The following is a 27,837-nucleotide window of genomic DNA, read 5'->3' as shown; positions in this document are numbered from 1 at the left end:
TAAATTAACAATTAATACAGAATTATTATTGGTTAATAAGAGAACTGCAGAATAAGATTTTGAAATGAGGAGAAACTAAACAACAAAAACTGTAAAGTCCTGTTCATACCAAGGACGTGGCCATTTGTACATTTTGTGGGTCTGGCTTGTGGTCTCATCCGTGTCCAGCTATTTTTAACTGTACACTACAGCTTGTTTTGCTGCTTGATATTACAGATTGGTGTATCTTACAATATTATTTTAATATATTATCTTAATTATGAACACACTGGTTTGTACTGCAAAGTTTTACTGTTTACTAAACGTGGTTATTCTTCTCGTTATTTCCCTATAGCGGTTAATGAACCGGAAGTTTCACCCATATGCTTACTTCCACATTGAAAAATAAAGTGGATAACTCTAAAAAAATCTTTCTCACTGTTAAACTGTTCTCATTAAACGTTCGCACTGTGACTCATATGCAACTATTACAGAAGGTTCAAACGCTCACTGATGCTTCAAAAGGAAAAACAATGCATTAAGAGCCGGGGGTGAAAACATTTGAATAAAATGAAAATATGTATTTTTTCTTATTTTGCCTAAATATCATATTTTTTTCATTTAGTACTGCCCTTCAGAAGCTACAAAAGATACATACATGTTTCCCAGAAGCCAAATTAGTTAAATTGACCCTGATCTTCAAATTTACCCTGGTGAAAAAAATAGCTAAAACCAGCCCAGGCTAGTTGGCTGGTTTTAGCTGGTCGTAGCTGGTCAGCAGGCTGGTTTTAGAGGGGTTTGGGTCACTTTGCCAGCCTGGCCAGGCTGGTTTTAGCTGTTTTTTTCAGCAGCGTAATGCAAATTTAATGCATAAATTCTCCTTCTGAAGCATCAGTGAGCGTTTGAACCTTCTTGTAATAGCTGCATATGAGTCCCTCCATTGTCCTCAGTGTGAAAAGATGAATCTCAAAATGAAACGGTCATTGTTGAAAAGGGTTCAAATACACAAAAAAGCTGAAAAACCAAAGAATTTGTGAGACCTGAAGGATTTTTCTGAAGAACAGTGGGCAGTTTAACTGTTCAGGACAAACAAGGGACTCATGAACAACTATCACTAAACAAAAATACACAGCTGTGGATCATTCAGGTAACAACACAGTATTAAGGATCAAGTGTATGTAAACATTTGAACAGGGTTTTTTTTTTTTTTTTTTTTTAGATATTTTTACAAAATCAACTATTCTATTTTCTCTGGTGGACTATATGTAAATACATTTAATGTGAAATATCTTATTCAGGTAAGCACTAAATAACAAATAACATGCATTTTGTATGATCCCTCTTATTTTGGTAAAACAATTAACATTTCGCAGATTCTGCAAGGTATATGTCAACTTTTGACCGTGGTTAGCTTTATAGTTATCATTCTTGGTGTGAACCAAGACATTAATAAGTGTATCTGTAATGTTGTAAAGGGTAAAGCCAGTCTAATGTTCTGAAATATTGCATCACAATAATCCCTCATCTGTTTTTCATTGCTGACAGTAAGGAAATACAAAAACAAAAAGGGAATCCATAGAGCAGAGCACAACTACAAACAACAGACAAACATAAACAGTGTGACATCCAGTCTCAAGTCACACTTAATTAAAAAAAAGTATAAGTAATAATAATAATGCAATAATGATTTAATAAGCCATTTATATGGCATTTGTATTTTTTTATCTAACTTTGTTGTTGCTGAGAGCACTGAGACAAGAAATAAAATACAGAATATTATTTATTTCTGTTTGATAAACCAAAAATTTGAGGCACTTTTTACTTATGAATTAAAAGTATATACATGTATGACTGCATCTACCTTAGTTTTCAACGTGGTACGCCGTTTTCTGTGAATGTGTGAGACTTCCGGTCATTAGCCACGGTAGAAAAATAACGAGAAGAGAATATCAAAGTGCAGTAAACGTTAAAGCTACAAACCAGTTTGTTCATAATTAAGATAATACATTAAAATAACATGGTAAGACACACCAGTTTGCAATATCAAGCAGCAAAACGAATTGGAATAGCTAAATAGGAAGCAAATGACACCTGAAGCCAGATGCATTTAAATTTACAAATGGCCTGCCCTCCCTTACAGGAAAAATAAGGGTTAACTAGAAATATTACTTACTAATAACTGGGTGTGTTATTCTTAGTAAACTCATATACCAGTAATCAATCATCTTTCCATGACATCAGCCTCTCATTAACCTGAAGACGAAAGAAAAACTATGTTCAGTCTGCTGTACCTGCTCCAATGTGCAGATGTTGAGGGCGCATCTACACCAAACACAGCGGTAGTGGGAGGACTAGGCTTGTCATTATTACGGGAAACCATTCATTTTTCAGCCAAACTCTATCGCAGCATGTTGAATATCTACATGTCGACACAGCTGACGCTCTGTGCTTGTTTGCATGACGGGTTTTAGGAAGAGAGTGTGATATTTAGTCGCAGTCAGCCGGCATTCACACCACACAGCAATGAGCGTTAGGACAGGTGAGTTAACAGCCCTCTACATCTATACTGCAAGCGAACGACGCCACAAACTAGGTGCTGTCACCGTCTGGGGCTTTTGTCATACAGGGAAGTTATTATAAAGCGTTAACGGTAAGGGTTTGAGTCAGAAATTCACACCCCTATTAAATTGAAATCATTTTGTAAGTTCTTTACTCCAAACTAAAAATTTCATATACTTTCTGTAGCTGCTGTGTAAACAAGTGAACGCAATAAAATCACACTGACATATTTTCAGACATGAGTCAGTGTAATAAAGGCAGATTTAAAGTTGCAGTTTGTAGTTTAAACCGCTTTCAGTTGTAAAAATAAAACTTTTTTAGATGTTTATACAGTTATTAGTATCTGTTGGCCAAATTATTAGTGCATGTACCTTAGCAAAAATAGTTGAAAATGTTTGTAGCCAGTGCTGTACATGCTTACAGAATGCAGAAAGTAAATTTCACAACTCTACCTACTTAGTTAAACTTGTGACAATATGCCCCAGTCTACTTATATTTTACATATTGCAGAATTGCTTAAATATTATAATAAAGCTGACATAATTGCTAATGCAGTTAAAAAGTAAGGTATTTCATTGTGTATATTTAGTTTTGTTGTAGATTTTAAATGACTTTAGATAGAATGATAACTTTGCAATGGCTTTAAAGCATAAACGGAAATTTAAAATAAACCTATATTTTATAAATTGCTGAAGAGACTTCTAATTTTCCTTTAAAGTGTTGTAAATATTCAATGATGATTAATACCTTTGCTTGACATGACTGTACAAACACTGTCGAACTCCTGATAGATTTGCTTCTTTTAATAATTAATCTTTGGACACTTTCTGTGCTAACTGTTCCACAATTTGGATTGCTTAACTTGTCTGTGTATCATTTTGATTCTGAATGCCACTTTTGTTATGTTATACCACTATTCATACTTCTGTTTTCTTTTTACACAGGTGGTAAAATTCTGAAATGACTGACTACCTTAAAAGTGCAGCACTATTGCGGTCTAGGCCCTTACACACTAAAGAGTAGCACCGACAGTCATGAGAACTGGTGTGTATATTATATTTATCCTTATGCGTATTAGTTCCACAAACCTAAATAAAATAAAAGTATACATACACTACTAGTCAAAAGTTTTTGAACAGTAAGATTTTTAATGTTTTTAAGAAGTCACCAAGCCTGCGTTTATTTGATCCAAAGTACAACAAAAACAGAGACATTTTGAAATACTTTTACTTTTATATAAATAACTAAAATAGTTATTTCCTATTTGTTTATATTTTAAAATGTAATTTATTTCTGTGATCAAAGCTACATTTTCAGCATCATTACTCCTTCAGAAATCATTGTAGTATGCTGATTTGCTGTTCAAGAACTGCTGTTTTTGACAATAATAATAATAATAATAAATGTTTTTTTGAGTGGCAAATCACAATACTAGAATATTTTCTGAAGGATCATGTGACTGAAGTAATGATGCTAAAATGTCAGCTTTGATATCAGAGAAATAAATTATATTTAAAAAAATATTAAAATAGAAAACAGGTATTTTAAATCGTAAAAATATTTAAAAATTGTACTGTTTTTGCTGTACTTTGAATAAATGCAGGCTTGGAGAGCAGAAGATACTTCTTTAAAAAACATTAATATCTTACTGTTCAAAATCTTTTAACTGGTAAATTGTTTATATATATATATATATATATATATATATATATACTTTTTTTTTTTTTTTTTTGTGGGCAGAAGTTGTTATTCTGCAGCAGCCGTTGTCTGTGTGTGTACCACCAAACCATGAGGTGACCTTAAGAGTTCAAGCAAAAGGCACTGGTGTATTGAAGTATCAGTGGTTTGATAAACAACAGATAGAGGTTTGTTCAAATCTTTGATTCCTTTTTTTTAAAGGTTAATATCAATACTGTGAGAAATAAATAACATAATGTTTAATCTTTACAGGTCATAGGTGGTACAGAGCCTGAGCTCACCGTCTCTCTCCAGAGATCTGGAAAGTATATTTGTAGAGTGAGCGACCTGTACTGTAACTATCAGTTCACAGAATGGGTAAAAGTGAGAATCCTAGATGAACCAGGTACTTTCCATTATCTAATTTCATTTTTATTAGCATCTGCATTAATCATCTGGTCCATGAACCTATTAGTTACACCGAGACTGACATTTACTTATCAGTGATTTATTTTGCAAGGTTTGGCTCAGTGTGCCAGTTTTAGGATTGTAGTATCTGTTTGATAAAGTGATGCATTGTGTTTAGGTGTTTCTCACACATGGAGAGGGGAACCCCATATAGTCATTCACCCGATAAGCCAAACAGTAAAACCAGGGGAGACTTTCACTCTGAAATGCACAGCTCTAGGCAAGCCTGCGCCTACCTACCAGTGGTACCGAAACGGTCGCGCTCTTCCTAAACAGACCACAGAAACGCTTAGGGTAAGGCCACTGTACCACTCTTTGTCTCTAGCTGTTTTGGTATCGTATTGATTCATTTTTCCAGTTGAAGTCACACCTTACCTTACAGAATCTGCAAAATGTTAATTATTTTACCAGAATAAGAAGGATCATACATCATTCATGTTATATTTTTGTCATGGAAAGGAAACGAAGTAAGGCCAAGTATGGTGACCCATACTAGGAATTTGTGCTCTGCATTTAACCCATCCAAGTGCACACACACACACACACACACACACACACACACACACCGTGAACACACACCCGGAGCAGTTGGGGGTACGGTGCCTTGCTCAAGGGACTCACCTCAGTCGTGGTATTGAGGGTGGAGAGGGTGCTGGTTATTCACCTTCCCCACAGACAATCCCTGCCGGACCTGAGACTCGAACCCGCAACCTTTGGGTTACAAGTTCGACTCTCTAACCATTAGGCCACGGCTGCCCCCTGTAAAAGATGTTTACATATAGTTTACATAAGAGAAAATAATAGTTCAGTTTATAAAAATTTCCCTGTTTAAAAGTTTACACACACTTGATTGTTAATACTGTGTTGTTACCTGAATGATCCACAGCTGTTTTTTTGTTTAGTGATAGTTGTTCACGAGTCCCTGGTTTGTCCTGAACAGTTAAACTGCCTGCTGTCCTTCAGAAAAATCCTTCAGTTCCCAAAAAATGCTTTGGTTTTTCAACATTTTTGTGTATTTGAACCCTTTCCAACAATGACTATATGATATTGAGATCCATTTTTTTCACACTGAATACAACTGAGGCACTCATATGCAACTATTACAGAAGGTTCAAACAATCACTGATGCTCCAAAGAAAGCATCATAAGAGCCAGGGGGTGAAAACTTTTTGAATTTGAAGATCAAGGTAAATTTAACCTATTTTGTCTTCTGTGGAACATGTAAGTATATTCTGTAGCTTTTGAAGGGCAGTACTACATGAAAAAAATATGATGTTTAGGCAAAATAAGAAAAATGTATATATCCTCATTCCAGTCAAAAGTTTTCACCCTCTGGCTTTTAATGCATAGTTTTTCATTTTGGAGCATCAGTGAGCATTTGAACCTTCTGTTATAGTTGCATATGAGTCTCTCAGTTGTCCTCAGTGTGAAAAGATGGATCTCAAAATCATACAGTCATTGCTGGAATGGATTCAAATACACAAAAATACTGAAAAACCAAAGAATCGGTGGGACCTGAAAGATTTTTCTGAAGAACAGACTTATTCAGGTCAGTACTAAATAAATTAAAAAAAAACATGCATTTTACATGATCCCTCTAATTTTGGTGAAATTTTGCAAATACTGCAAGGTGTATGTCAACTTTTGATTTTAACTGTATGTGCAAGTTGGGTTTGGTCATTGTTTTTAAATGTGAGCAATTTGTTTTGACTGTAATGACTGACTCATTGGTACACAGCTGCCTAAAATAATCATGTCATGCATTTGGTTTTCTTTGTTTAGATAGAAAATGCTAGTGCAGACACTGTTGGCTCATACCTCTGTGCTGTGTCAAATAGTTTGGAGGAAAGATGGTCTGAAGCATCCGAGATTGAGATTGGTAAGAGTCGCCAACGGCTGTTTATGTCAAGCTTTTCAAGCCTGTCATTGACACAGCTTCCATTTTGGAATAGTTTTTTTAGAGACTTTAGAGGCCATTCATACAGCTTGTTCTGGACGTATTGTTCTTTATCAGCATCTCTGCCACATAGGGATGATTCGATACGTGTATCAGTCATTCGCTTCCAACTGTTTTTTGCTGTGCAAAACAGCTCGTTTTGCAGCTTGATATTGCAAATTGGTATGTCCTACCATATTATTTTAATGTATTATCTTAATAATGAACACACTGGTTTGTAGTGCAAACAGTTTTACTGTTTATCGCACTTATTGTTATTCTTCTCAATTCCCTACAGCGGAATGAACTGGAAGTCTCGCACATTCACAGGAAATGGCTTACTTTCACATTAATAAAATAAGGTGGATAGGCCTTGAATGGTTAAATATACATATATGTCTATGTATATGTCAAACTGCCTGTCTTTGCAAGTATCCTCAAACGCAGTAATTTAGGTTTTAAGTAAAAGCAAACAGCTGAGAAAGAAAACCCGTGTACAGTATATTGCATTCGGGCAGCTCTTAAAATGATAGCAGTCTGTCATTCACGTTACTCAAACAACAAAGGAAAGAAAATCTCTTACTGCTCTTGACTAGATCACTTTTGTAATTATAATAAGACATATATATTTGATTTACACAGTGAAGAATATGCAGTGTTTTTTATACATTAGTTTTTTTGTCCTATTGTTTTTGATTACTTATATTTCAGTAAACTGAGCTAGTATTAGTTTTCTGTGAATTATGAAACTTCTAAACTTAAATAACTATATTGTGATAAATATAGTTACCATGAAATAAAATGACTCATATCGTGATAAAAGATTTTGGTCATATCGTGCACCACTAGATCTTGCACTAAATTATTGCATTAAATTTGACAATTCTTTCACACTTTCATGACTTTGTGCCATCATGATTCGATTTGACTTGCACATTAACACTGTCAGATCTTCTTAGCAGCTTGCTGTGTGATGAAAAGCAATTTGATGACAACATTAATAAAGGAAGCCATACAGTCTTCAGCTCTGGGTCATGAATTCTTTGTGCTCAGTGTAGTTCCAGGCTAGTTTCAAATTACTGGTACTTTCCGCAAATTGTGAGTTAAGAACAATCAGGAACTGAATTGTATTTAGAGTCTAAACAGGTCCTTAGATACATGAGAGTACAACTAAAGTTAGAATGAAACCAGCTCAGTGAAAAAACTTCCCTTTTTGACTTGTCACTTTGTGGAACACAAATAATGTTAACGTTCTGAAAGTTTTTTTTTTTTCCATAGTGAAACTAGTAGAACACAAACTAACATCCAGCGGCATGGTAACACTTCTCATGCTCTTTCAAAATGTTTCCTTCTGGTTCCCCCACAGCGCCTCCAGATCAACAACCAACGCCCACGCTTATGGGTAGGTCACAGACAAAAGCTTTTTTCAGCTCATGTCAAGTTAAAATTAGACTTAGTACTTAACTTTGTTTCACAATACGCCCACCTTTAATATTTCCCCTAGAAAACAAACACGGTCAGTTATATAGGATTGTCACAGTTGTGGAAAATCTTGACATATCAGGGGGTTTTCAAATAATGAATTGGAAGCCTGCCCCAGTTATGGAAATTATTAAAAGTTTAAAAGTCGTTGAGATTTAAGAAATCCTAGAAAGTCAAATTCTTAATTGAACTGCATTCAAAGCTAATGCAGGATTCCATTTAGATACTTTTTTTTATTATTACTTTTAAGATGTAATAAGTAAAATAAATGTACACATGTGCACTACCAGTCAAAAGTTTTTGAATAGTAAGATTTTAAATGTTTTTTTTAAATCTCTTCTGCTCACAAAGCCTGCATTTATTTGATCCTAAGTACAGCGAAAACAGTACAATTTTGAAATATTTTTACTATTTAAAATAGCTGTTTTCTATTTGAACATATTTTAAAATGTAATTTATTCCTGTGATTTCTCAGCTGAATTTTCAGCATCATTACTCCAGTCTTCAGTGTGACATGATCCTTCAGAAGTCATTCTAATATTCTGATTTGCTGTTCGAGAAACATATTTTATTATTATTATTATCAATAATTAAAACCGAGGCTTTAAATTGATCAAAAGTGATGATAAAGACATTTATAATTTCTATTTTAGATAAATACTTTCTATTTATCAAAGAAACCTGAAACACAATTTTCTCAGCTGTTTTCAACTTAATAATAAATAAATGTTTTTTGAGCAGCAAATAAGAATGTTAGAAAGATTTCTGAAGAATTATGTGACTGTATTTATGTGAGTAAAGATTCTGAAAACTCAGCTTTGGAATCACAGGAATAAATTAGATTTTAAAATATATTCAAATTGAAAATAGTTATTTAAAATGTTTCAAAATGTAACTGTTTCTGCTGTACTTTGGATCAAATAAAGCAGCAAAAATCTTACTGTTCAAAAACTTTTGACTGGCTATATATTTTAAATGTAATAAAATATGGTTTACAAATACATTTATAAACAACTTAATGAAGCCAAACTAATTCTTTCCCTTAGCAACCGACAAAGTGGCATTATTGATTGGGAACCTGAACTATAACTACCATCCTGGTCTGATGGCCCCCACCATGGACGTGCATGAGCTGGCCAATCTTCTGCAACAGCTAGGCTTCAGAGTGGTCTCTCTGCTCGATCTCACCCTTCAGGAAATGCAGGCTGCTATTGACAAGTTCTTGCAGCTCTTGGACCATGGAGTGTATGGTGAGTCACAAGTTCTGGGTTTGCTGGAGGAGCCAGTAGGAAATGCCTGGTGTGTTTCACATGACTTATTTAACTAAAATAATTTCTCTCACAGGATGTAGAGTTTGCACTCATGCAATGGCTTGTTTGAGGTGAAAGTTTCAGGGTGAGACGGCAAATAACGTGCAATCACATGCTAATTTCAATCTTCTGGATTTCTCACTTTGAATTTGTGGTTATCAGTGCTACCCATTGTGTCTCCATAGTGTATGTTTTCTGCTGATGGACGTTTTTTCCAGTGCTGGTCACTACAGAGTCCATTCAAATATCTCCTGAAAAAGTTTAATTTTATTGTTGCTCAATGTCAACATCAACTGGAGCGTCTCAGTGACGAATCAGAGGAAGTTCCATTTCAGTGGAAAAAAAGCTTTGTTTTCCGGTGATACAGTATCAGTGCATGTCATGGTTAAAAAAACCACAGCACTTTCAGTGAAAGGGCTTTTTTCAGAATGACATTGAAATGCTGTTGTCTGTTGATTGGCTGATAAGAGATCTGTGGGAAGAAGTGTGCCTTACTGCTTTTATCTTAAGAAACCTGGCCAACAGATTTAGCCAACAGATTTCTACTGGTTGCTTAGCTAGCCCACATTGGACTTTCCTTTTTCGAATTAGAATTGCAAACCACCTCATAATGAAGATCATTTTGGCACGTGGTGTATTCAATATGAGAAGTGTGTAGTCATTAGTAGCCTCTGTACTGTTGTCAATGCAGGTTACATGTCACTGATGTCGTAGTAATAGTTAGTCACAGAGCATCATCAAAATATGAAGTGTTGTAATTAAAGTTGTGTAGTTTTCATGTTTCACCCAGAAATTAAGATTACTTTACTCATTACTTTGTATCATTATGAACACTGAAATGCAACCCTGGAGTTTCAGATTTTGACGGTCAAAAACAGCGAAGTAGTATAAACGTCAGGCGCAACCGTAGCAGATGTTATGCATTTTCAAAACGAAAATGCACTGGTGTAAACATAGCCTCATATACGTTTTGGAAAGTTTTTTTTTTTTTAGTATAGCCATGTATGACATAATAATGACAGCATTCCCATCAATGTTCTTCATTCAGGTTACAAAAGTTGCCAGAATCTGATTAAGGATCGAATATATATGGCTGGATCTGATTTTTAGCGATAGGTAATTCAGGTTTTTGTTCCTGTTTGATTTATTTCACGCGCCTTTGGGAGCTCGACTGTTTTCGGAGAGAAGCAGTAGCTGTATCTGTCTTTTGTAAATCTGATAAATCTAAAGACTCTTGGGAGATATGAAGGATGTGTTACTACTCTATACAGTGTCATGCATAAGTATTCAAACCCCTTTATTTATTTTTTTACATTTTGTTATGTTGCTGCCTTATGTTAAACTGCTTTAAATTACTTTTTCTCCACATCAATCTACACTCCATACACCACAATGGCAAAGCAAAACAGGTTTTTAACAGCTTTGTAAATTTATTAAAAAAATAAAAATATTCCATTGCATAAGTATTTTAACCCATATCTGGGACACTTGAAATTTAGCGCAGATGTTCATATTGCTTGTAGATGTTACTACACTTTGCCTGTGGCAAATTCAACTGAATGGGTATGATTGGAAAGCGCCACACGTCTTAATAAAAGGTCTAACAGCTGAAAAAAGGCATATCAGAGCAAAAAGCCCTGAGGTAAAAAGATACCTGCCTGTAGGACTCAGAGATAGGATTGGATCAAGCCACACATCTGGGGAAAAAGTAATTGAAGCTGCATTGAAGTTTCACAGAAGAATGTAGTCTCTGTTACCCTTAATGGAAGAAGTTTGAAACAACGACTCTTCCTAGAGCTGGCCTCCTGGCCAAACTGAGCAATTTATGGAGAAGTGCCTTGGTTAGAGTGGTGATCAAGAACCTGATGGTCACTGTAGTTGAGTTCCATGATCATATATGCAGATGCGAGAAAACTTACAGAAGGACAAACATCACTTCATCGATCTGTGCTTTATGGTGGTGTGGCTTAAGAGAGACTCAATCCTCTCCTCAGTGAAGACTCATGAAAACACACTTATAATTTCCAAAAAAGCACCTAAAGGACCCTCAAAACTGTGATAAACAAGATTCTGTGGTCTAATGAACCTCAATTTTTAGCATCATGTCAGAAGAAAACCAGGCACTGCTCGTCACCTGCAGATTTCCTTCCCAAAATTAAAGTGTGCCTGTGTGCTGTTTTTCGGTGGCAGGGACTGAGGGACTCGTCAGAGTACAAGAAAAACTCAGTGCAGCAAAATATTGAGAAAACCTTAATGAAAACCCAGTCCAGAGCATTCAGAACCTCAGACTGGGCAGAAGGTTCACCTTCCAACAGGACAATGACCCTAAGCACAAAGCAAGAGTGGCTTATAGACAACACTGTAAATGTCCTTGTGTGGCCCAGCCACAATCTGGACTTGAACCCACTCAAACGTTTCTGGAGAAACCTGAAAATGTCTGCCAGCCCCCATTCAAGCTGACAGAGTTAAAGAGTTGCCAAATGTTGATGTGCAAATCTTGTTGCATCATACCCAAAACAACTTGAGGCTGTAAAAGTGCTTCAGCCGAGTACTGAATTAGGGGTATGAATACTTATGCAATGTACTTGTTTCAGTTTAATACATTTCTTAAGTTGTGACAATTCTGTTTTTGCTTGTACATTATGGTGCATGGAGTGTAGATTGATGTGGAAAAAAGTTATTTAAAATAGTTTAACATAAGGCAGCAACATAAAATGTGAAAAAAAAATGAAGGGGTATGAATACATTCGCAAGCCACTGTACGTACTCTAGATTAACATGTGATTGGGAGAAACTGCGTATTATGTCCTCTGTAAGTTGTTATTCACTGATCAACCGGATCAGCTGGTTCTGAAAGCAGTCACTGGAGTCGAAAGAACTTTGATGATACTTTGATGCTTATCGAAAAAGAATGGCTTGGATGTTCTTCAAAAAAATCTTCTTTGTTCCTTTGAAAGAAAGAATGTCATACAAGTTTGAAATGCCATGGGGGTGAGCAGATGATGACAGAATTTTTCTTTTTTAGTGCGCTTTCCTTTGAGATGAAAGATTTGACAGTTACAACACCAGTTTTCTTTGTTTCCCAAGATTTGAATCTCCCTTCCTGTGAACTTTTTCAACCTTTTTACTATATGTAATACAAGTCTCAGGTGTCCCCAGAAAGTGTCCAGAATAGGGCTATGCCTTTACAGCTTGAAGCTCAGATACTCTGCCAAAAAACATCTGTTTGGTTTTGAATAACATGTCTATCGTGCTAAAATCATTAGTTGTAAACCATATTCGTTTAAACTTCTGATATATGGTCTTCTAAACGCACACATGCGAAGCACACAGACAGAAAGTGGCTGTCACACGGCATGTAAATACTAAACTAGTTCTCTTTCATGTCTTATTGCGCTTAAACTGTCAAATACACACAAGTTTATGTTAAAAAACACAAGAGTTACAAAAACAGTCAGTTATGTCTGTGAAAGTAAACAGCTGGGAAAGAAATCACATGTTTATATTAGATCTGTGTGGAAGCAGCGTAATATACAGTAAATAAATCAGTAAATCCACTGCATTCTTTTCTCCTCTGAGGCTGGGATTTTAAACAGTGTCCTGTGCTTGTCTGTGCATCCAATGACAGAACAGTTAGCGTGCTTTGCTTGAACTTTCGCCATGGCGTTATAACTGGTACACCATTGTGGGGGAACGAAATCTGCTTGTTTTTTTACAAGATTGCAGAGAAAGTTTATTGGGTTGTCTTTTTCACTGGGTTAGTAGATGCACTGGAGACCCGATTATAGCACTTAAACACTGGAAAAAGTCAGATTTTCCTGATGTGTCATCTTTAAAAAAAGGCAGTGTTGTATATAAAAGACACTCAACAGTATACCTAAAACAGAAACATATTACACAATATTGTAGACCATCAAAAACACACTTTCTCTTTCCCCAATTTCAGCTCTTTTTTACTACGCTGGCCATGGCTATGAGCACTCTGGCAGAAATTATCTAGTGGCTATCGACGCTCCACGACCCTACCGTACGGAAAACTGTGTGTGCGTACAAAGAGTGATGCACAGTATGCAGGAGAGAAAAGCCCAGCTCAACGTCATTCTCCTGGACACTTGTAGGAAATGGTAGGCCTGCATGAACATGATCTTGTGCAACTTCTTTTTTGCTAGGAAGTTACCCGTCTATTCAGAATTCCGGATTCTTGGAATTGTTCTGGAAATGTTACAAGATTGTTATTTGGCAAGCTGCTACACTGTTACAATTTTATATCCTCCAGGTACAAGCAAAAAGGTCCTTCCTCTGAGATTAGGCCTTTGGCTCCTCTGGGCAACACTGTGTATGGATACGCCACGTAAGTACTGTCATAACTAGGCGACAGTTCTTCTAGCAAAGCCTCTAGCAAAACATTGTAAACAACAGTGATTGTTGTATACTCTCACAGGAGTGAAGATGCAGAGGCGTTTGAGGTCCAGGATGGTGGGAAGAGCACTGGGATCTTCACCAAGTACCTGAACAAACATGTCTTGAAGCCAGAGAGGGTGACCCATGTCTTGGAGCAGGTCTCTGAGGGTGAGTGCTGTTACCAATACTCGTCTTTTCCGAAACTTGGAGAGCTGCCTCACCGCCTACTGCCTACAAAGGCAGCTTCCTTCTGAAGGTGCCGTGCGGTTACATGTTCGTGGGCGAAATAGTCATTTCAAATGGAATGCACACGGTCGTGAACTTCGGACAAGGGTGAAAGATTTCCCCATGCAGATTTTGCGACAAGTTCAAGATAGTCTTGATAGGATAGGAGTTTTGCTGTGTTTATCAATAGAAAGCTGCTTGGTGTGAAAGTGACTTCTGTGTGAGCCGGTAAAATTTAAATTTAAATGTAAAAGTCTTACATTTGGGGACAAAGAATAGTAGGATCTTATGATTTCTGTGATGTAGTGGTAATTTTGCCAGCCATTTTTAGTTTAGTCTTAGTCTTTTAAATTAGTCTTAGTCTTATTCTTGTGTCAATGTTTAGTTATTGTTTTTAGTCAACCCTGTTTTTGCTTTGTCAAGTTTAGTTCAGTAAATGTCTGAGAGTTTTGGTCTAGGTTATTCAGTTAAAACTTAAGTAACATTTTCGTCACTTGATAAACTGATAAAAACTTTTTTTTTTCTCCAAAATTATAATTGCAATGATTGTTGTCATTTGAGAAATTACTTTTTAGATTTCAGATGTTGCACTTGATTTATTATAGGATATTTAATATATAAATTAATATCAGAGACTTGCACTCTCTCTGTCTATATTATGAAAACTGGTAAAAACAAAAAAATTGTTTAATTTACAATTTTAACTCTGAAATTCCTAATAGCAATTCCAATAATTCCAATTTGCAATAATGTTTCTCTATTAAAATAACAGCGGTTGAGTAAGTGCATTTTTTCCGCAATCCACAATCACAAAATAGTTGAGATCTCAAAACACAGACAGGCTGAATGACACTGCCATTTAAGCCTGTTGGTGTTTTTAGATCATTTTGTAGGCGTTTCCGTATTGAAGATCAAGCATGTGGTTGCCAGATTGCAAAAAATAAGCAAAACACTGGTCAGAAAATGAATCCATTTAATAGAGAAACTCCGATTCGGGGATTTTAACCGCAAACATGAAAGCTTTGAAAGTACATGAAAGTAAAACAATAATTTTTAAAGAATGGCACAGTTTATAGACCTCTGTTATTATCTTATTGTCGTTTCTTCATCGTTTTGTTTTAGCCATAGAAAAAAGGCTTATCAACAAACAGTTTTTGTCATAGTTTTCATTAACAAAATGAACACTACTGTGATGTGAAAGAAGTGGACGGAATCACAGAATCCAGTCATAAAAATTTAATTTACAGTATAACGTGTAATGTCACAGATTTTGGCTTCTTACTGTATATACTCAAGCACACACGTTTTTACTGTCTCACTATATGAGGACATCTACACGTAAATCCCAGAGCTGCTCTTAGAGTTTACTTCATGAGCATTTTACTATTTCGTTTGATAAAACTATTTGGTAGAAAGTACCTTTCAAAGTAATAAGAACAATTAAATATTACAATTTATTAAAACATTACTTTTTCAATTGAATATTTGTGTATGCACTGGGTATAATTGAAATATATTTAATATTTACTGTATAATGTGGAATGTCACAGAATTTGTCAAAATTTGGATGAATTAATCATATTAAGTAAAGACAAATGTCTGTTTTTTAGTGACTATGTGAATTTCATCTCCAGAGCTGCTCTAAGAGTTTACTTCATGTGCGTTTTGCTATTTCATATGATAAAACCATTTTGTAGAACGTACTTTTCAAATTAATAAAAACAATGCAATAATGCAATTTATTAAAATATAATTTAAGGAATGTCACATGATTTTTGAAAACTGTACACCTCTATTGTGCAGCACTTTATTTGCCAAGCCAGTTGTTTAAATTTAATTGTATTATATTTAAAGGTTAAATTAAATGATTAAAGTTGTATGCAATTATTTGATTACTCCTGTATTTGGTAATAAAAAGCTATAAGCTATAATAGCTAATAAAAGCTAAATAATAATAGTTAATAATATAAACTTTTATTGGTGAAATTTCAATAAATTATTTAACAAATTGAATCGATTAGACAAGGTTTATTTCACTTCTAAATAAAAAATTCCTGATAATTAATTTACTCACCCCTATGTCATCCAAAATGTTCATGTCTTTCTTTATTTCTTTGTTAAGAAATTAAGTTTTTTGAGGAAAACATTCCAGGATTTGACTTTCTTTGCACATTCGCTTTGTAAACACTGGGTCGGTACTTCTGCCTACGTCACATGTGCGTGGTTACGTAATATGTGAGGTTGAACTAGTGCAAGATAAGCATTTATGGTTAAAAAGTATATAAATTTTACATTTTTACAAAATGATATTTTTTCGCTAGATAAGACCCTTATACCTAGGCTAGGATCATATAGAGCCTTGCATTGAAACTGCAATTTGGACCTTCAACCCGTTGATCCCCATTGAAGTCCACTATATGGAGAAAAATATAGGAACGTTTTCCTCAAAAATCTTAATTTCTTTTCAACTGAAGAAAGATAACATAAACATCTTGTATGACATGGGAGTGAGTAAATAAAAAATCAAACCCTAACCAGGATGTATGAGCAATTTCAAAACAGTGGTGCCTTGCAAGCACTGTAATAACAAGATATTGTCATATTACATCATACTTCACCCATGTAGTGAGATGTAACGAACAAGGTCACGGTGTCTTTCAGTGCTTTCGATCATTAGCGGATTTAAACTTGGCGCACTTGTTAGAGCAGCAACTGGTTGACATCTACTGTATGCCAGACACTGGTTTCCTTCCTTGATCCGTACGCTCCATGGCATGATGTGAATGTGGATTTATGTTTTAATGGTTGAGATAATCCCCCCTCTCCCTGCAGAGAGCTTATTTGGTTGTTTGATTGGTCTCTTTGGTAACAGCACTTGGCTTTTTATATTGTAGCTGCCAAAGCATGTGACCTCATTTTCTGGCTGCTGTGCTCAGGTGGGGAAATTTGAGAGCGCTTAACCCAGGGACGGCTGTGGAGTGCCCTACTTACCCTCCCTCCTCCTTTCTCGTATGGTTGTTGCTCTGTCTGCACCCTGTCCCACTGCCATTATCACTTTGTTTGTCATGCCCACAAACACTATATGCTGCTTCCTGTCTCAATAACTGTCTTTGATCATAAATCAGTGCTTCGACACTGGTTACTGGTAAAGCACAGCTCAAAACTCGGCTGTTTTACTGTTTTTACTCTGTATTTCTGGCTAGTAATTGTTTTTTTTTGGGGGGTACAAGTTTTTGTATGTATTTATCTACACTATTATTCAAGTTCGGAGCAGTGTTGTTTTCGTCAACGATGACGATGACGAAATCATTTCGTTGACGCCACTTTTTTTCATGACGATAACGAGACGATGACGAGATAAAAATGGCTCGTTGATGACTAAAACATGACGAGACGTGTGTGAGTTTTCGTTGACGAGACGAGAATAGACGGAAATATTAGTGGGTGGTCCGTCAGACGTTTAAAATGCATGACATTTCCACTTATTGTGCATGCCAATTAAAACTTAAAAAGTATCTGACGCTATGGCAAGCCATTTTAGCATTAAATACTCTTTGCTATACTAGTATGGCAAGCCGTTTTAGCATTCCATCCTTGTTTGTCTTTTATGTTCTAAAACATACCTTCATTATTGTAATTATTGGTGAAAATAGTCGATCCGGAAGCTCACATTGTGTTGAACTATAGATCTGCTATTTTCAGAACTTATAAGTGACACTACCCAACAGCAAAATACTTACTGACCTACATTAATTTGTTAAAAGACTACCTTTTTCCTTTTTTTTACTAAAACTAGACTAAAACCTTTTTGACTTTTCGTCGACTAAAATTGGACTAAAACTATCACATATAGAAGTGACTAAAATTTGACTAAGCATTTTAGTCCAAAAGACTAAGACTAAGACTAAATCTAAGATGGTTGTCAAAAACAACACTGGTTCGGAGTGAGTATTTTTTTAAATGTTTCTTATGTTTACCAAGGCTGCATTTAATTGATCAAAAATGTCTAAAAAATTGAAATTGTAAAAATTCAAAAATAATTGTAATTAATAATTGTAATTGTAATTACAATTTAAAATAACATTTTTATATATTAATATATATTTTAAAACGTGAAAAATTTTTTTTTCAGAAATCAGAAATCATTCTAATATGTTGATTTGGTGCTCAGGAAACACTTACAGTTGAGGTCAAAAGTTTTCATTCCCCTTTCAGAATCTGCAAAATGTTAATTATTTTACCGTTAATTTATTTTATTGTTTATTTAGTACTGACCTGAATAAGATTTGTTAGATAAAAGATGCTTACATCTAGTCCACAAGAGAAAATAATAGTTTACATACACTTGTTTCTTAATACTGTTCTTACCTGAATGATCCACAGCTGTGTCCCTTGTTTGTCCTGAACAGTTAAACTTCAGAAAAATCCTTCAGGTCCTACAAATTCTTTGGCTTTTCAGCATTTTTGTGTATTTGAACCCTTTCCAACAATGACTGTATGATATTGATATCCATCTTTTCACACTGAGGATAACTGAGGGACTCATATGCAGCTATTACAGAAGGTTCAAACACTCACTGATGCTACGGAAGGAAACACAATGCATTAAGAGCCAGAGGGTGAAAACTTTTGAACAGAATGTGTACTTTTACATTTTGTGTACATTTTTCTTATTTTGCCTAAATATCATATTTTTTCATTTAGTACTGTCTTTCAGAAGCTACAGAAGATAGTTCCATGTTTCCCAGCAGACCAAATAAGTTCACTTTACCCTGATCTTCAAATTAAAAAAGTTTCACCCTCTGGCTCTTAATGCATTGTTTTTTTTTTCCTGAAGCATCAGTGAGCGTTTGGACCTTCTGTAACAGTTTTCCTCAGTGTGAAAAGATGGATCTCAAAATCATACAGTCATTGTTGAAAAGGGTTCAAATACACAAAAATGCTGAAAAACCAAGAATTTGTGGGACCTGAAGGATTTTTCTAAAGAACAGTGGGCAGTTTAAACAAGGGACTCATGAACAACTATCCCTAAACAAAAAAACCCAGCTGTGGATCGTTCAGGTAACAACACAGTATTAAGTATCAAGCGTATGTAAACTTTGGATCGGGGTCAATTTTATAAATTCAACTATTATTTTGTGGACTATATGTGAACATCTTTCATGTGAAATATCTTACTCAGATCAGATCTTGATCAGATTTTAATAATTTTTTAATTTTTGATCATTTTAATTTACGTGTATTATCTAATAATGTTATATTATAAATATTTATTTGGTAATAAATTGTACAGCTGGAAATAAATATACAGTGTGGATTTTTGTGCTACTACAGAAAATGACCCGGCTTGCATTGCTTACGCAATAAAATTTATATTACAGTTGTTAAATCCTGTAAATTCTTAGGTTTCTGCACTAAAAAAAGAGCACATCTCAAGTCTACTTTTCTTTTTTGAGAGCAGAACTTAATATGTGAGAATTGCTATTTTTTTTTACCCTTTTTTGCAATTAGGGAACGAACCTTATACCATGTTCCTCAAAGGTTTTTAACTTCCCTATTATCTGGACAATTTGCTGAGTCATGTTTCAGTGTCTGATAATCATGATAGACATCGATCATATTGTATAGTGTGTAGAGAACATATTAACTGTATTATGTAATAAATATGTAAAGTATTGTGTGGTTTGTAATGAAAGCTTTTGTTTTATAGATCTGGGGAAGGACCCGCTGGTTCGTGGCAGGCAGGTAGTAGAGATCAGACACACTCTAAAGGAGCCACGGGCTTTGACCGATCCTGTGCGAACATCTGGACACACTATGGAGCTCCGCCGACGCGATGCTTGTTGGAAACAGGCTAATGGTATTTACATATTCTTTAACCAACTTTATATTAAGTCATCAAAAGTTCTTTTCTCAAATGCATCCTGTGTAAACAAACAAACAAACAAACAAACAAACAAACAAATATGCCCTATATCTTTATCTATATCTTTATATTTTTTTCTACTTGAATTCCATTTTACTGGTTAAAAGTTTGGAATATTTAAAGAGATAGATAGTTCACCCAAAAATGAAAATTCTGTCATTAATTACTGACCCTCATGTCGTTCCAAACTAAGATAATTTTGATTGAAATCCGAGAGCTTTCTGACCCTGCATAGATGGCAACGCAACTGAAACATTCAAGGCCTCGAAAAGTAGGAAGGACATCATTAAAGTAGTCCATGTGACATCGGTAGTTGAGCCATAATTTTATGAAGCTAATATTAAGAGTACTACCTCTGATCATTGCCTTAACGCAAGTCTGTCACTGAGCTCTACAGGCAGTTATCTTGACCTCAGGACTTGGTTTTTGCTCTGATATGCATTTTCAGCTGTTAGACCTTTTCTGAGAGGTGTGTGCCTTTCTAAATCATACTCATTCAAATGAATTTGCCACAGTTTAACTCCACTCGAAGTGTAGTAACATCTAGAAGCAATATGAATGCTCCTGAGTTAAATTTCGAGTGTCCCAGAAAAGAGTTTGAATACTTATGCAACAGGATCTTTTCAGTTTTTTATTTCTAATAAATTTGCAAAGTTGCAAAGTAATTTAAAGCAGTTTAACATAATGCTGCAACAAAACAAAATGTGAAAAAATGAAGGGGTATGAATACTTTTGTACTTCCGAAACTTTCGTCCATCATAAAAAAAAAATCAGATCAGGTTCGATTTTCTGTGTTTTCGCATCCGTAACAAGCATTTTGACAGGAAAGCGAAGAACGATTTATGAAAATTTCAGACTCTGCGTGCAAAAGTCTTTTAAAAATGTCTTTTCTGTCACTTTTGAATTACTTATATTGTCCTTGTGGAGTAAAAGTACTATTATGTAAGTATTATTATTATTTTAGCTTATTTTTGATCTTACCAAAAACTTTTGAGTTTTCATTTTCTACAAACATACTAAGCATGGGAAAAGGTCTGCTTGTTAGAATGTTTTATGGTAATATTTCCTTTTTATTGTAACTTAGATCAAATAAATGCAGCCTTGGTGAGCATAAGAGCCTTTCAAAAGCAACAAAAATCTTAATTATTCTAAACCTTTGAAAGGAGGTGTATATGTAACCCTGGACAACAAAACCACTCATAAGGTTACATTTAGGTTTATATAAGGTTTCTATTATTGTATGGTTAGGATAGGACAATATCTGAGGGTGCAAAAAAAATCGCCCTAAAAGTTCAAATGAAGTTCTTAGCAGTGCATATTACTAATCAGAAATTAAGTTTTGATATATTTGTGGTGAAAATTTACAAAATATCTTCATGGAACATGATCTTTACTTAATATCCTAATGATTTTTGGCATAAAAAATCTATAATTTTGACCCATACAATGTATTGTTGGCTATTGCTACAAATATACCTGTGCGTGTTATGACTGGTTTTGTTGTCTAGGGTCACATATGGGTGACGTGTAGTATTTAGTTTTATGGTACTGTACATAACCAGTTTCCACACAGTTTTTGATTCTGAGAATTCACTGGCCAGTTTTTACTGCTGTACTTTTTAAGGTCTTTATTTAAATGATTCAAGATTCATTGATTCATAATGTGACCCCTTTAAAATGCAGGATTCACCATCATTAAAAGAGACGCACATTTGAATACAGTCAAAAAGTAAAAGTCAGTGTCTACAGTCAAAAGTGCTCTATCACCCGTAACCATCTCACAGTTTGTGACTTCCGTTTTGGTTTCATTGTGGGCTAGATTGTGATACATGACTCATGGTAAGATCACAGCCGAAGGATCATTCATAAACCATGTCTGCGTTAAAAGGAAATGGATTTCCTCTTAAAAAAAAAGAGCCAAATTTTCCTCACTGAGTTGATTCAAACGGATTCCATTATTCACTTTAGACTGTGACAGATTTTATCTGTCAATTTAAGAACTTTCACAGCTGTCATTTAAATATGAGAGCCTCATTTTGTTGATTTGTCCTTTAAACATGCTTGCATCAGCTTATTGTACCAGCTTAATAATAATAATACTTGATGGTCTCTGTTATGTGAATAGACCTTTTCTTCTCATTAATTAAACTAATATTACATTGCTATGTGTTTATGTGATTGCTCATGTTTTTCTCAGTTCTTCCTGGACGGAGGTCTCTGGACTTTCAGTACTGTGGTGTTAAGGTGGAGCTGAGTTTCTCTGCCCTGTTCTCCAATGTTCTGGTTGTGTTTGGTACAGTGAGAAACACAAGCGCCATGGCCCAAGACTGCACTTTGATTCTTGAGAGTGAACCAGTAAGTCAAAGCTTTTCATGTCCTCTTTTGCTGACATAGACACATACACATAGATACACAAGGGGATATGAGAGTCAGGACAGGAGAGCCCAGAAAAGGAAAGAGGGTTCATTACATAGTGTTTTGTATTTGAATTATTACAAAACATCATTATATTCTTGTTAATGTAATATGAAGGAAGTTGCAAGGCAATAAACATTAAAACCAATAATAAAACAAAAAATGTTTCACTCCTTTCCTGAGTCTTTTCTAGACAAAGTAGGTGTTGAGTTGAAACAGACAGCGTTGGGAAGGTTACCTTGAAAATGTAATAGGTTAAAGATTATTATTATTTTTTATTTCTAACGAATGTTTGCAACTGTTAATCATTTTTAAACATTTAAAGCCGGCAGAGTTGATTACTGATTACTGTCAGACTTTCAGAATCCTTTAAATTCCAAAAATTTGAATTTTATACTTTGACCTGACCATGTTTTGTTACATTCCTTTCTATGAAGGTTATCTGGCTTATCAAGATGAACTTGTTCTGACACATTTTAGCTCTTGAGCTCTTGTCATATTTTATTACCATTTTCTAAACTATAGTGAATAAACTGTGATAATGTAAGAAATGTGGAAAGTATCTGAATAAATTTGGTTTGACTGTATCATGTATTTAGCTGCATTTTTGTTTCCACAATACATTGAAACGTTATGATTTAACATAAAAAAAATTATTGCAAATCAAATGTGAAGTTCAAGAAGTTCACCAAAAAGAAAGCAGGATGAAAACAAAACAGTGCGTCTACTGACCTCTAGGGGTGAAAACATGTAATTGTCCTTAGTATCATTAGTTATTAACTGTTAACATTACCATTCACTTGTATTGTATATGTTTGTTTGATTACAGTTTAATTGGTAATTATTTTTTTTATAGCAAATGCAGGACATTTTCTCAGCCTCTGGTAGATCAGAAGAAATGGACAGTCTGCTTGTGAACAGTGGTGAAACTCCTGACTGCACACTCAGATTATGTTGCCTTCAAAGACTCCAGGTACTTTTAAAGAGTTTTCGTCTTTCAAATAAAAAAAATGGCATATTGGTATAGAACTAAAATGCATTTTGAAACACTGAAAACTGAAACATGATTGGTTTAAAACACTTGGTTGTCAACTGGTAGATCATGAACCTAAAATGGGTCACAAAGTTCAAAAGTTTGGGATCAGTAAGATTTTTAATAGTTTTTAAAGACGCTTTTTATGCTCATCAAGGCTGCATTTTTTATTAAAAAAATGTAATATTGTGATATATTATTTCAATTTAAAATAACTGTTTTCTATGTGAATATGTTTTAAAATGTAATTTATTCCTTTGATGCAAAGTTGAAATTTCAGCATGATTACTCCAGTCTTCAGTGTCACATGATCTCTCAGAAATCATTATTACCAATGTTGAAAACAGTTGTGCTGCTTAATATTTTGTTGGAACCTGAAGCCACCTCCCCCAAGCATACTTTAACAAATAAAAAGTTGAAAAGTACAGCATTTCTTTTTTTAAATAGAAATCTTTGTTTTCAACAACATAAACTATCATCTAAATGTTTTTTGAAGAATCATGTGACTCTGAAGACTGGAGTAATGGCTGATGAAAATTCAGCTTTGCATCACAGGAATAAATTATATTTTAAAATATGAACATCATTATTATAAACCGTAATAATATTTCACAATATTAGATTTTAAATGCAGCCTTGGTGAGCATATATATATATATATATATATATATATATATATATATATATATGTATATATGTGACCCTGGACCACAAAACCAGTCTTAAGTCGCTGGGGTATATTTGTAGCAATAGCCAAAAGTACATTGTATGGGTCAAAATTATTGATTTTTATTTTATGCCAAAAATCATTAGGAAATTAAGTAAAGATCATGTTACATTAATTCCTACTATAAATATATCAAAATGTAATTTTTGATTAGTAATATGCATTGTTAAGAACTTAATTTGGACAACTTTAAAGGTGATTTTCTCAGTATTTTGATTTTTTTGCACCCTCAGATTTCAGATTTTCAAATAGATGTATCTCGGCCAAATATTGTCCTATCCTAACAAAGCATACATCAATAGAAAGCTTATTTATTGAGCTTTCATATGATGTATACATCTCAGTTTTGTAAAATTTAACCTTATGACTGGTTTTGTGGTCCAGGGTCACACACACACACACACACACACACACACACATATATATATATATATATAGCAACAAAACTATACAGGGTAAAAGAAGACTAACATGAAAAAGGATAAACAATATGAAAGCCCATTTCCGCCACTGAATAAAAAACTAAGAAAAGGTTATCACGACATTACAATGAAGTTGCTATTGTGTGATTATTAAGTCAATTGTGAGATAAAAAGTCACAATTTCAAGGAAAAAAGGTCAGAATTGTGAGATATAAACTAGCAACTCAGAGATATAAAGTCGCAATTAATTGACGCAAAAGTCGCAATTGCTAGAAAAACGTCAGAATTATGTAATATTAACTTGCAATTGTGAGTTATAAAATTAGAATTGCGAGATTTAAACTTGCAATTCTGAGAAATAAAGGCGCAATTCTAATGAAAAAAAGTCATAATTGTGTAATATACAGTATACTGGCAAATGCAGAATTGGGTGATATAAACTCAATTGTTTGTTATAAAGTCAGAATTGCCAAATTTAAACTTGCAATTGTGTGATATAAACTCATAATTGTGAGGAAAAGTCAGAATTGTCAGAGATATAGTCTCAATTCTGAGAAATAAAGTCAGAATTGTCGCAAAAGTCGCAATTGCGTGATATAAACCAACAATTGTAAGAAAAAAAAGTCAGAATTGTGAGAAAAAAGTCAGAATTTGCTGATATAAACTTGCAATTGTGAGATATAAAGTCAAAATTATGAGATATAAACTTGCAATTCTGAGATATAAAGTCACAATTCTGAGAAAAAAAATCAGAATTGTGTGAGAAACTCGCAATTGCGAGAAAAAAGTCAGTTGTGAAAAAAGTCAGAATTGTGTGATAACCTTGCAGTTGTGAGTTATAAAGTCAGAATAGCCAGTCCCTCCAGAAAAACGCGATTATGCGATCGCATGATTCCATGCATAATCAGCCAAAGTCCGCATATTTATGCGGGGGACGCATTTTTTCAAATATGCCGCACTTTCGCCGCATAAATTGCAGATTTCCGCGCGCAAAATATGCGGGCTTGCATGATTTCATAATCCCATTTCCGTTTGGGTCTTTGTCTTCGTTCTTTCGAGTACTATTGTGGTCGCGCGTTGCCGCGACGTTCTGTCTTGCCTCACTTCATTTTCGCCTGCCTGACCAGACCACATCAAGTGAACTGGACATCGAGAGATTGTGAGACCCGAATATTAATCCGTGTGGCCGTTTGGCCATCCCCGCACTGTTTCAACTGGAGGACTGTGTTTGTGGGGTTCGTATGGTACCATTAGATTGTTGTGTGGATGAAATTATAAGTTGATGTGAGTGGTTTGAGTGTGGTCTGTTTGTTCATTGTTGGAAGCGTGTGCGAGTGTGTATATGTACGAGTGTGAGTGTGAGAAATCGGTACTAAGGGTTGTGAGTTCTCTTACGAGAGGTCACTCTTACTGCGTAGCTAACGCTAGGGGAAAATCCTTTCCGCGAGAGATATTGAAGCCAAAAAATTATCCTTAATTTTGTATTAATGTAAAACGCGTTGCCGCAGTGAGCAGACATAGGCGAGGCGTACTGCGTGCCTATTGGCTGCTCCGCAGCAACTGCAGCACCTATCGAGCGAGGCTTGGCGCGAAGTCAGCTCCAATGAGTGCATTTCGCGCCTGACACGTCATCTCCCGCCGAAAGTGGCGTGATCCCAGCCTATAAATATCGCTCGCAGGTAGCTACACTCTGATTTTTTCATCCTTCAAGCGAAGCTCACGCATCGCTGGAGCCGGAGAGGAAGCCGCCGCCGTTGACTGCAAGCATCTCAGCGGGACGAGCCATTGGAGCTGCTGGCCACGCCGCCTTCCGTGCCTTCCTGCTGCGCTTTCCGGCGCCTATATCCTTTATAATCTTTTATAATCTACAGTGTGTGTTGCCGCTGCGATACACACTGTTTCTCTAAGAGAGCAAAGTGTCTTTTTAAAGATGCTTTCATACGGCTCGTGCAGATGCCAATGGCGACTCTGAGGACTTGCCTGCCTTCTTCACTGAGACTGCTCCCCCGCCCGCGCGGTGTCGCGCCGTAAAAAGCGCTGTGCCCAGCGGGCCCCGGACCCTTCCTCCAGCCGACAAAGCTCGCCGGTTCGCCCGCATGCTTCATCGACCTCGTCAGCCTCTGTTCCGGACGTAAAGCGGCCGCTGTATGCCACCGCTTCCATCGACGCCGCTGACAAGAGGGGGCTATGAAGGAGGAGGAGGATTTCCGTTTCCCGCCAGAGCGGGAACGCGCATTCTGTTCAGACGCAGCGCTGCGTAGCATGGTCTCTCACCGTTGCTGAGAGGCACCCGTGGTTAACGGATTCTGATGTTTTCTCGTCCGGCCGCCGCCCCGCCAGACGCGGCCCGCGGCCCAGGATTCAGTTGAAACCTGAGCCTCCGAAATCGTCCTAGCAACTAGGAAAACGACGGTGTACGAGTCCCGCTGTTGCCGGTCCCCCACCACCAAAGTTATTCGCTCGTCCAGTCCCAGGAAATGTGACTGTTCCAGTGTTTTCTGCAGCCAACAAACCGGCTCCGTCGCCCGTTTGCCTGCACACAAAAGTCGTTCCCACGGCTACACAGATAAACTCCCAATAAAGTGTATTATCTGGTGTCCCGGCTACGGCCGATGGTGTTTCACGTGTTGTAAGAATATGCCCACTAACCAGTGCTCATCTCTACACACAAGCACAGCGCACATAAAATCGACTCAGATCGATTGCGCGTCACACGTGGTATATGTGCCCGCTTCACAGTGCCTACAGACACCACATTATGCACTGTTGGTTTCTGTAAAAACGAAACCAACAGTGCATTAACTCTATGCTTTGGAGTGTTAAATGTGCCCGCTTCACAGTGCTCACAGACACCTCATTATGCACGTCAACCGGTTTCTGTAAAAACGAAACCAGGAGTGCGTTCGCTCTATGCAGGCGAACGCTGTTTGGAGTGTTGAACGCCGGTGCGCGAGTCCCGCGGCTGCCAGACTCCCACCGAAAGTATTCGCTCGCTCAGCTCCAAGAAATGGGGCTGTTCCAGCGTTATCCGCAGTCATCAAGCCGGCGCTGCAGCCTGCTTGTCTGCACTCTAGAGCCGTTCTCACGGCTACCCAATTAAATCCTCAAAGGAGTGTATTTTCGGGTATTCCGGCCATAGCCGAAGGTGTTTTGTGTGTAGCTCGCATGCGCATACACATGAGCACATCCTGTCATACAAAACCCGCGCACATAAAGTCGACCCGAATCGGCTGAGCTTCACACGTGATAAATGTGCCCACCCCAGAGTGACCACACA

The 27,837-nt window shown here is 36.1% G+C and overlaps 1 protein-coding gene across 1 annotated transcript; it reads left to right on the top strand.

The window, feature by feature from the left end:
• Positions 1-3,523: 3,523 nt before the first annotated feature.
• On the top strand, positions 3,524-25,723 carry LOC141336804 (mucosa-associated lymphoid tissue lymphoma translocation protein 1-like). The gene is made up of 14 exons (XM_073842531.1): positions 3,524-3,582; positions 4,279-4,403; positions 4,489-4,621; positions 4,802-4,977; positions 6,466-6,562; positions 7,986-8,021; positions 9,148-9,351; positions 13,358-13,535; positions 13,688-13,762; positions 13,853-13,980; positions 19,748-19,897; positions 22,161-22,318; positions 23,235-23,351; positions 25,688-25,723. The coding sequence occupies exons 1-14, from the start codon at positions 3,573-3,575 to the stop codon at positions 25,721-25,723; spliced, it is 1,623 nt and encodes a 540-aa protein (XP_073698632.1). The 5' UTR covers positions 3,524-3,572.
• The last annotated feature ends 2,114 nt before the right edge of the window (positions 25,724-27,837 follow it).

The sequence above is a fragment of the Garra rufa genome, chromosome 6, assembly GCF_049309525.1.
Source record: "Garra rufa chromosome 6, GarRuf1.0, whole genome shotgun sequence".
Taxonomy (NCBI): domain Eukaryota; kingdom Metazoa; phylum Chordata; class Actinopteri; order Cypriniformes; family Cyprinidae; genus Garra; species Garra rufa.
This window is presented reverse-complemented; position numbering and strand designations above follow the sequence as displayed.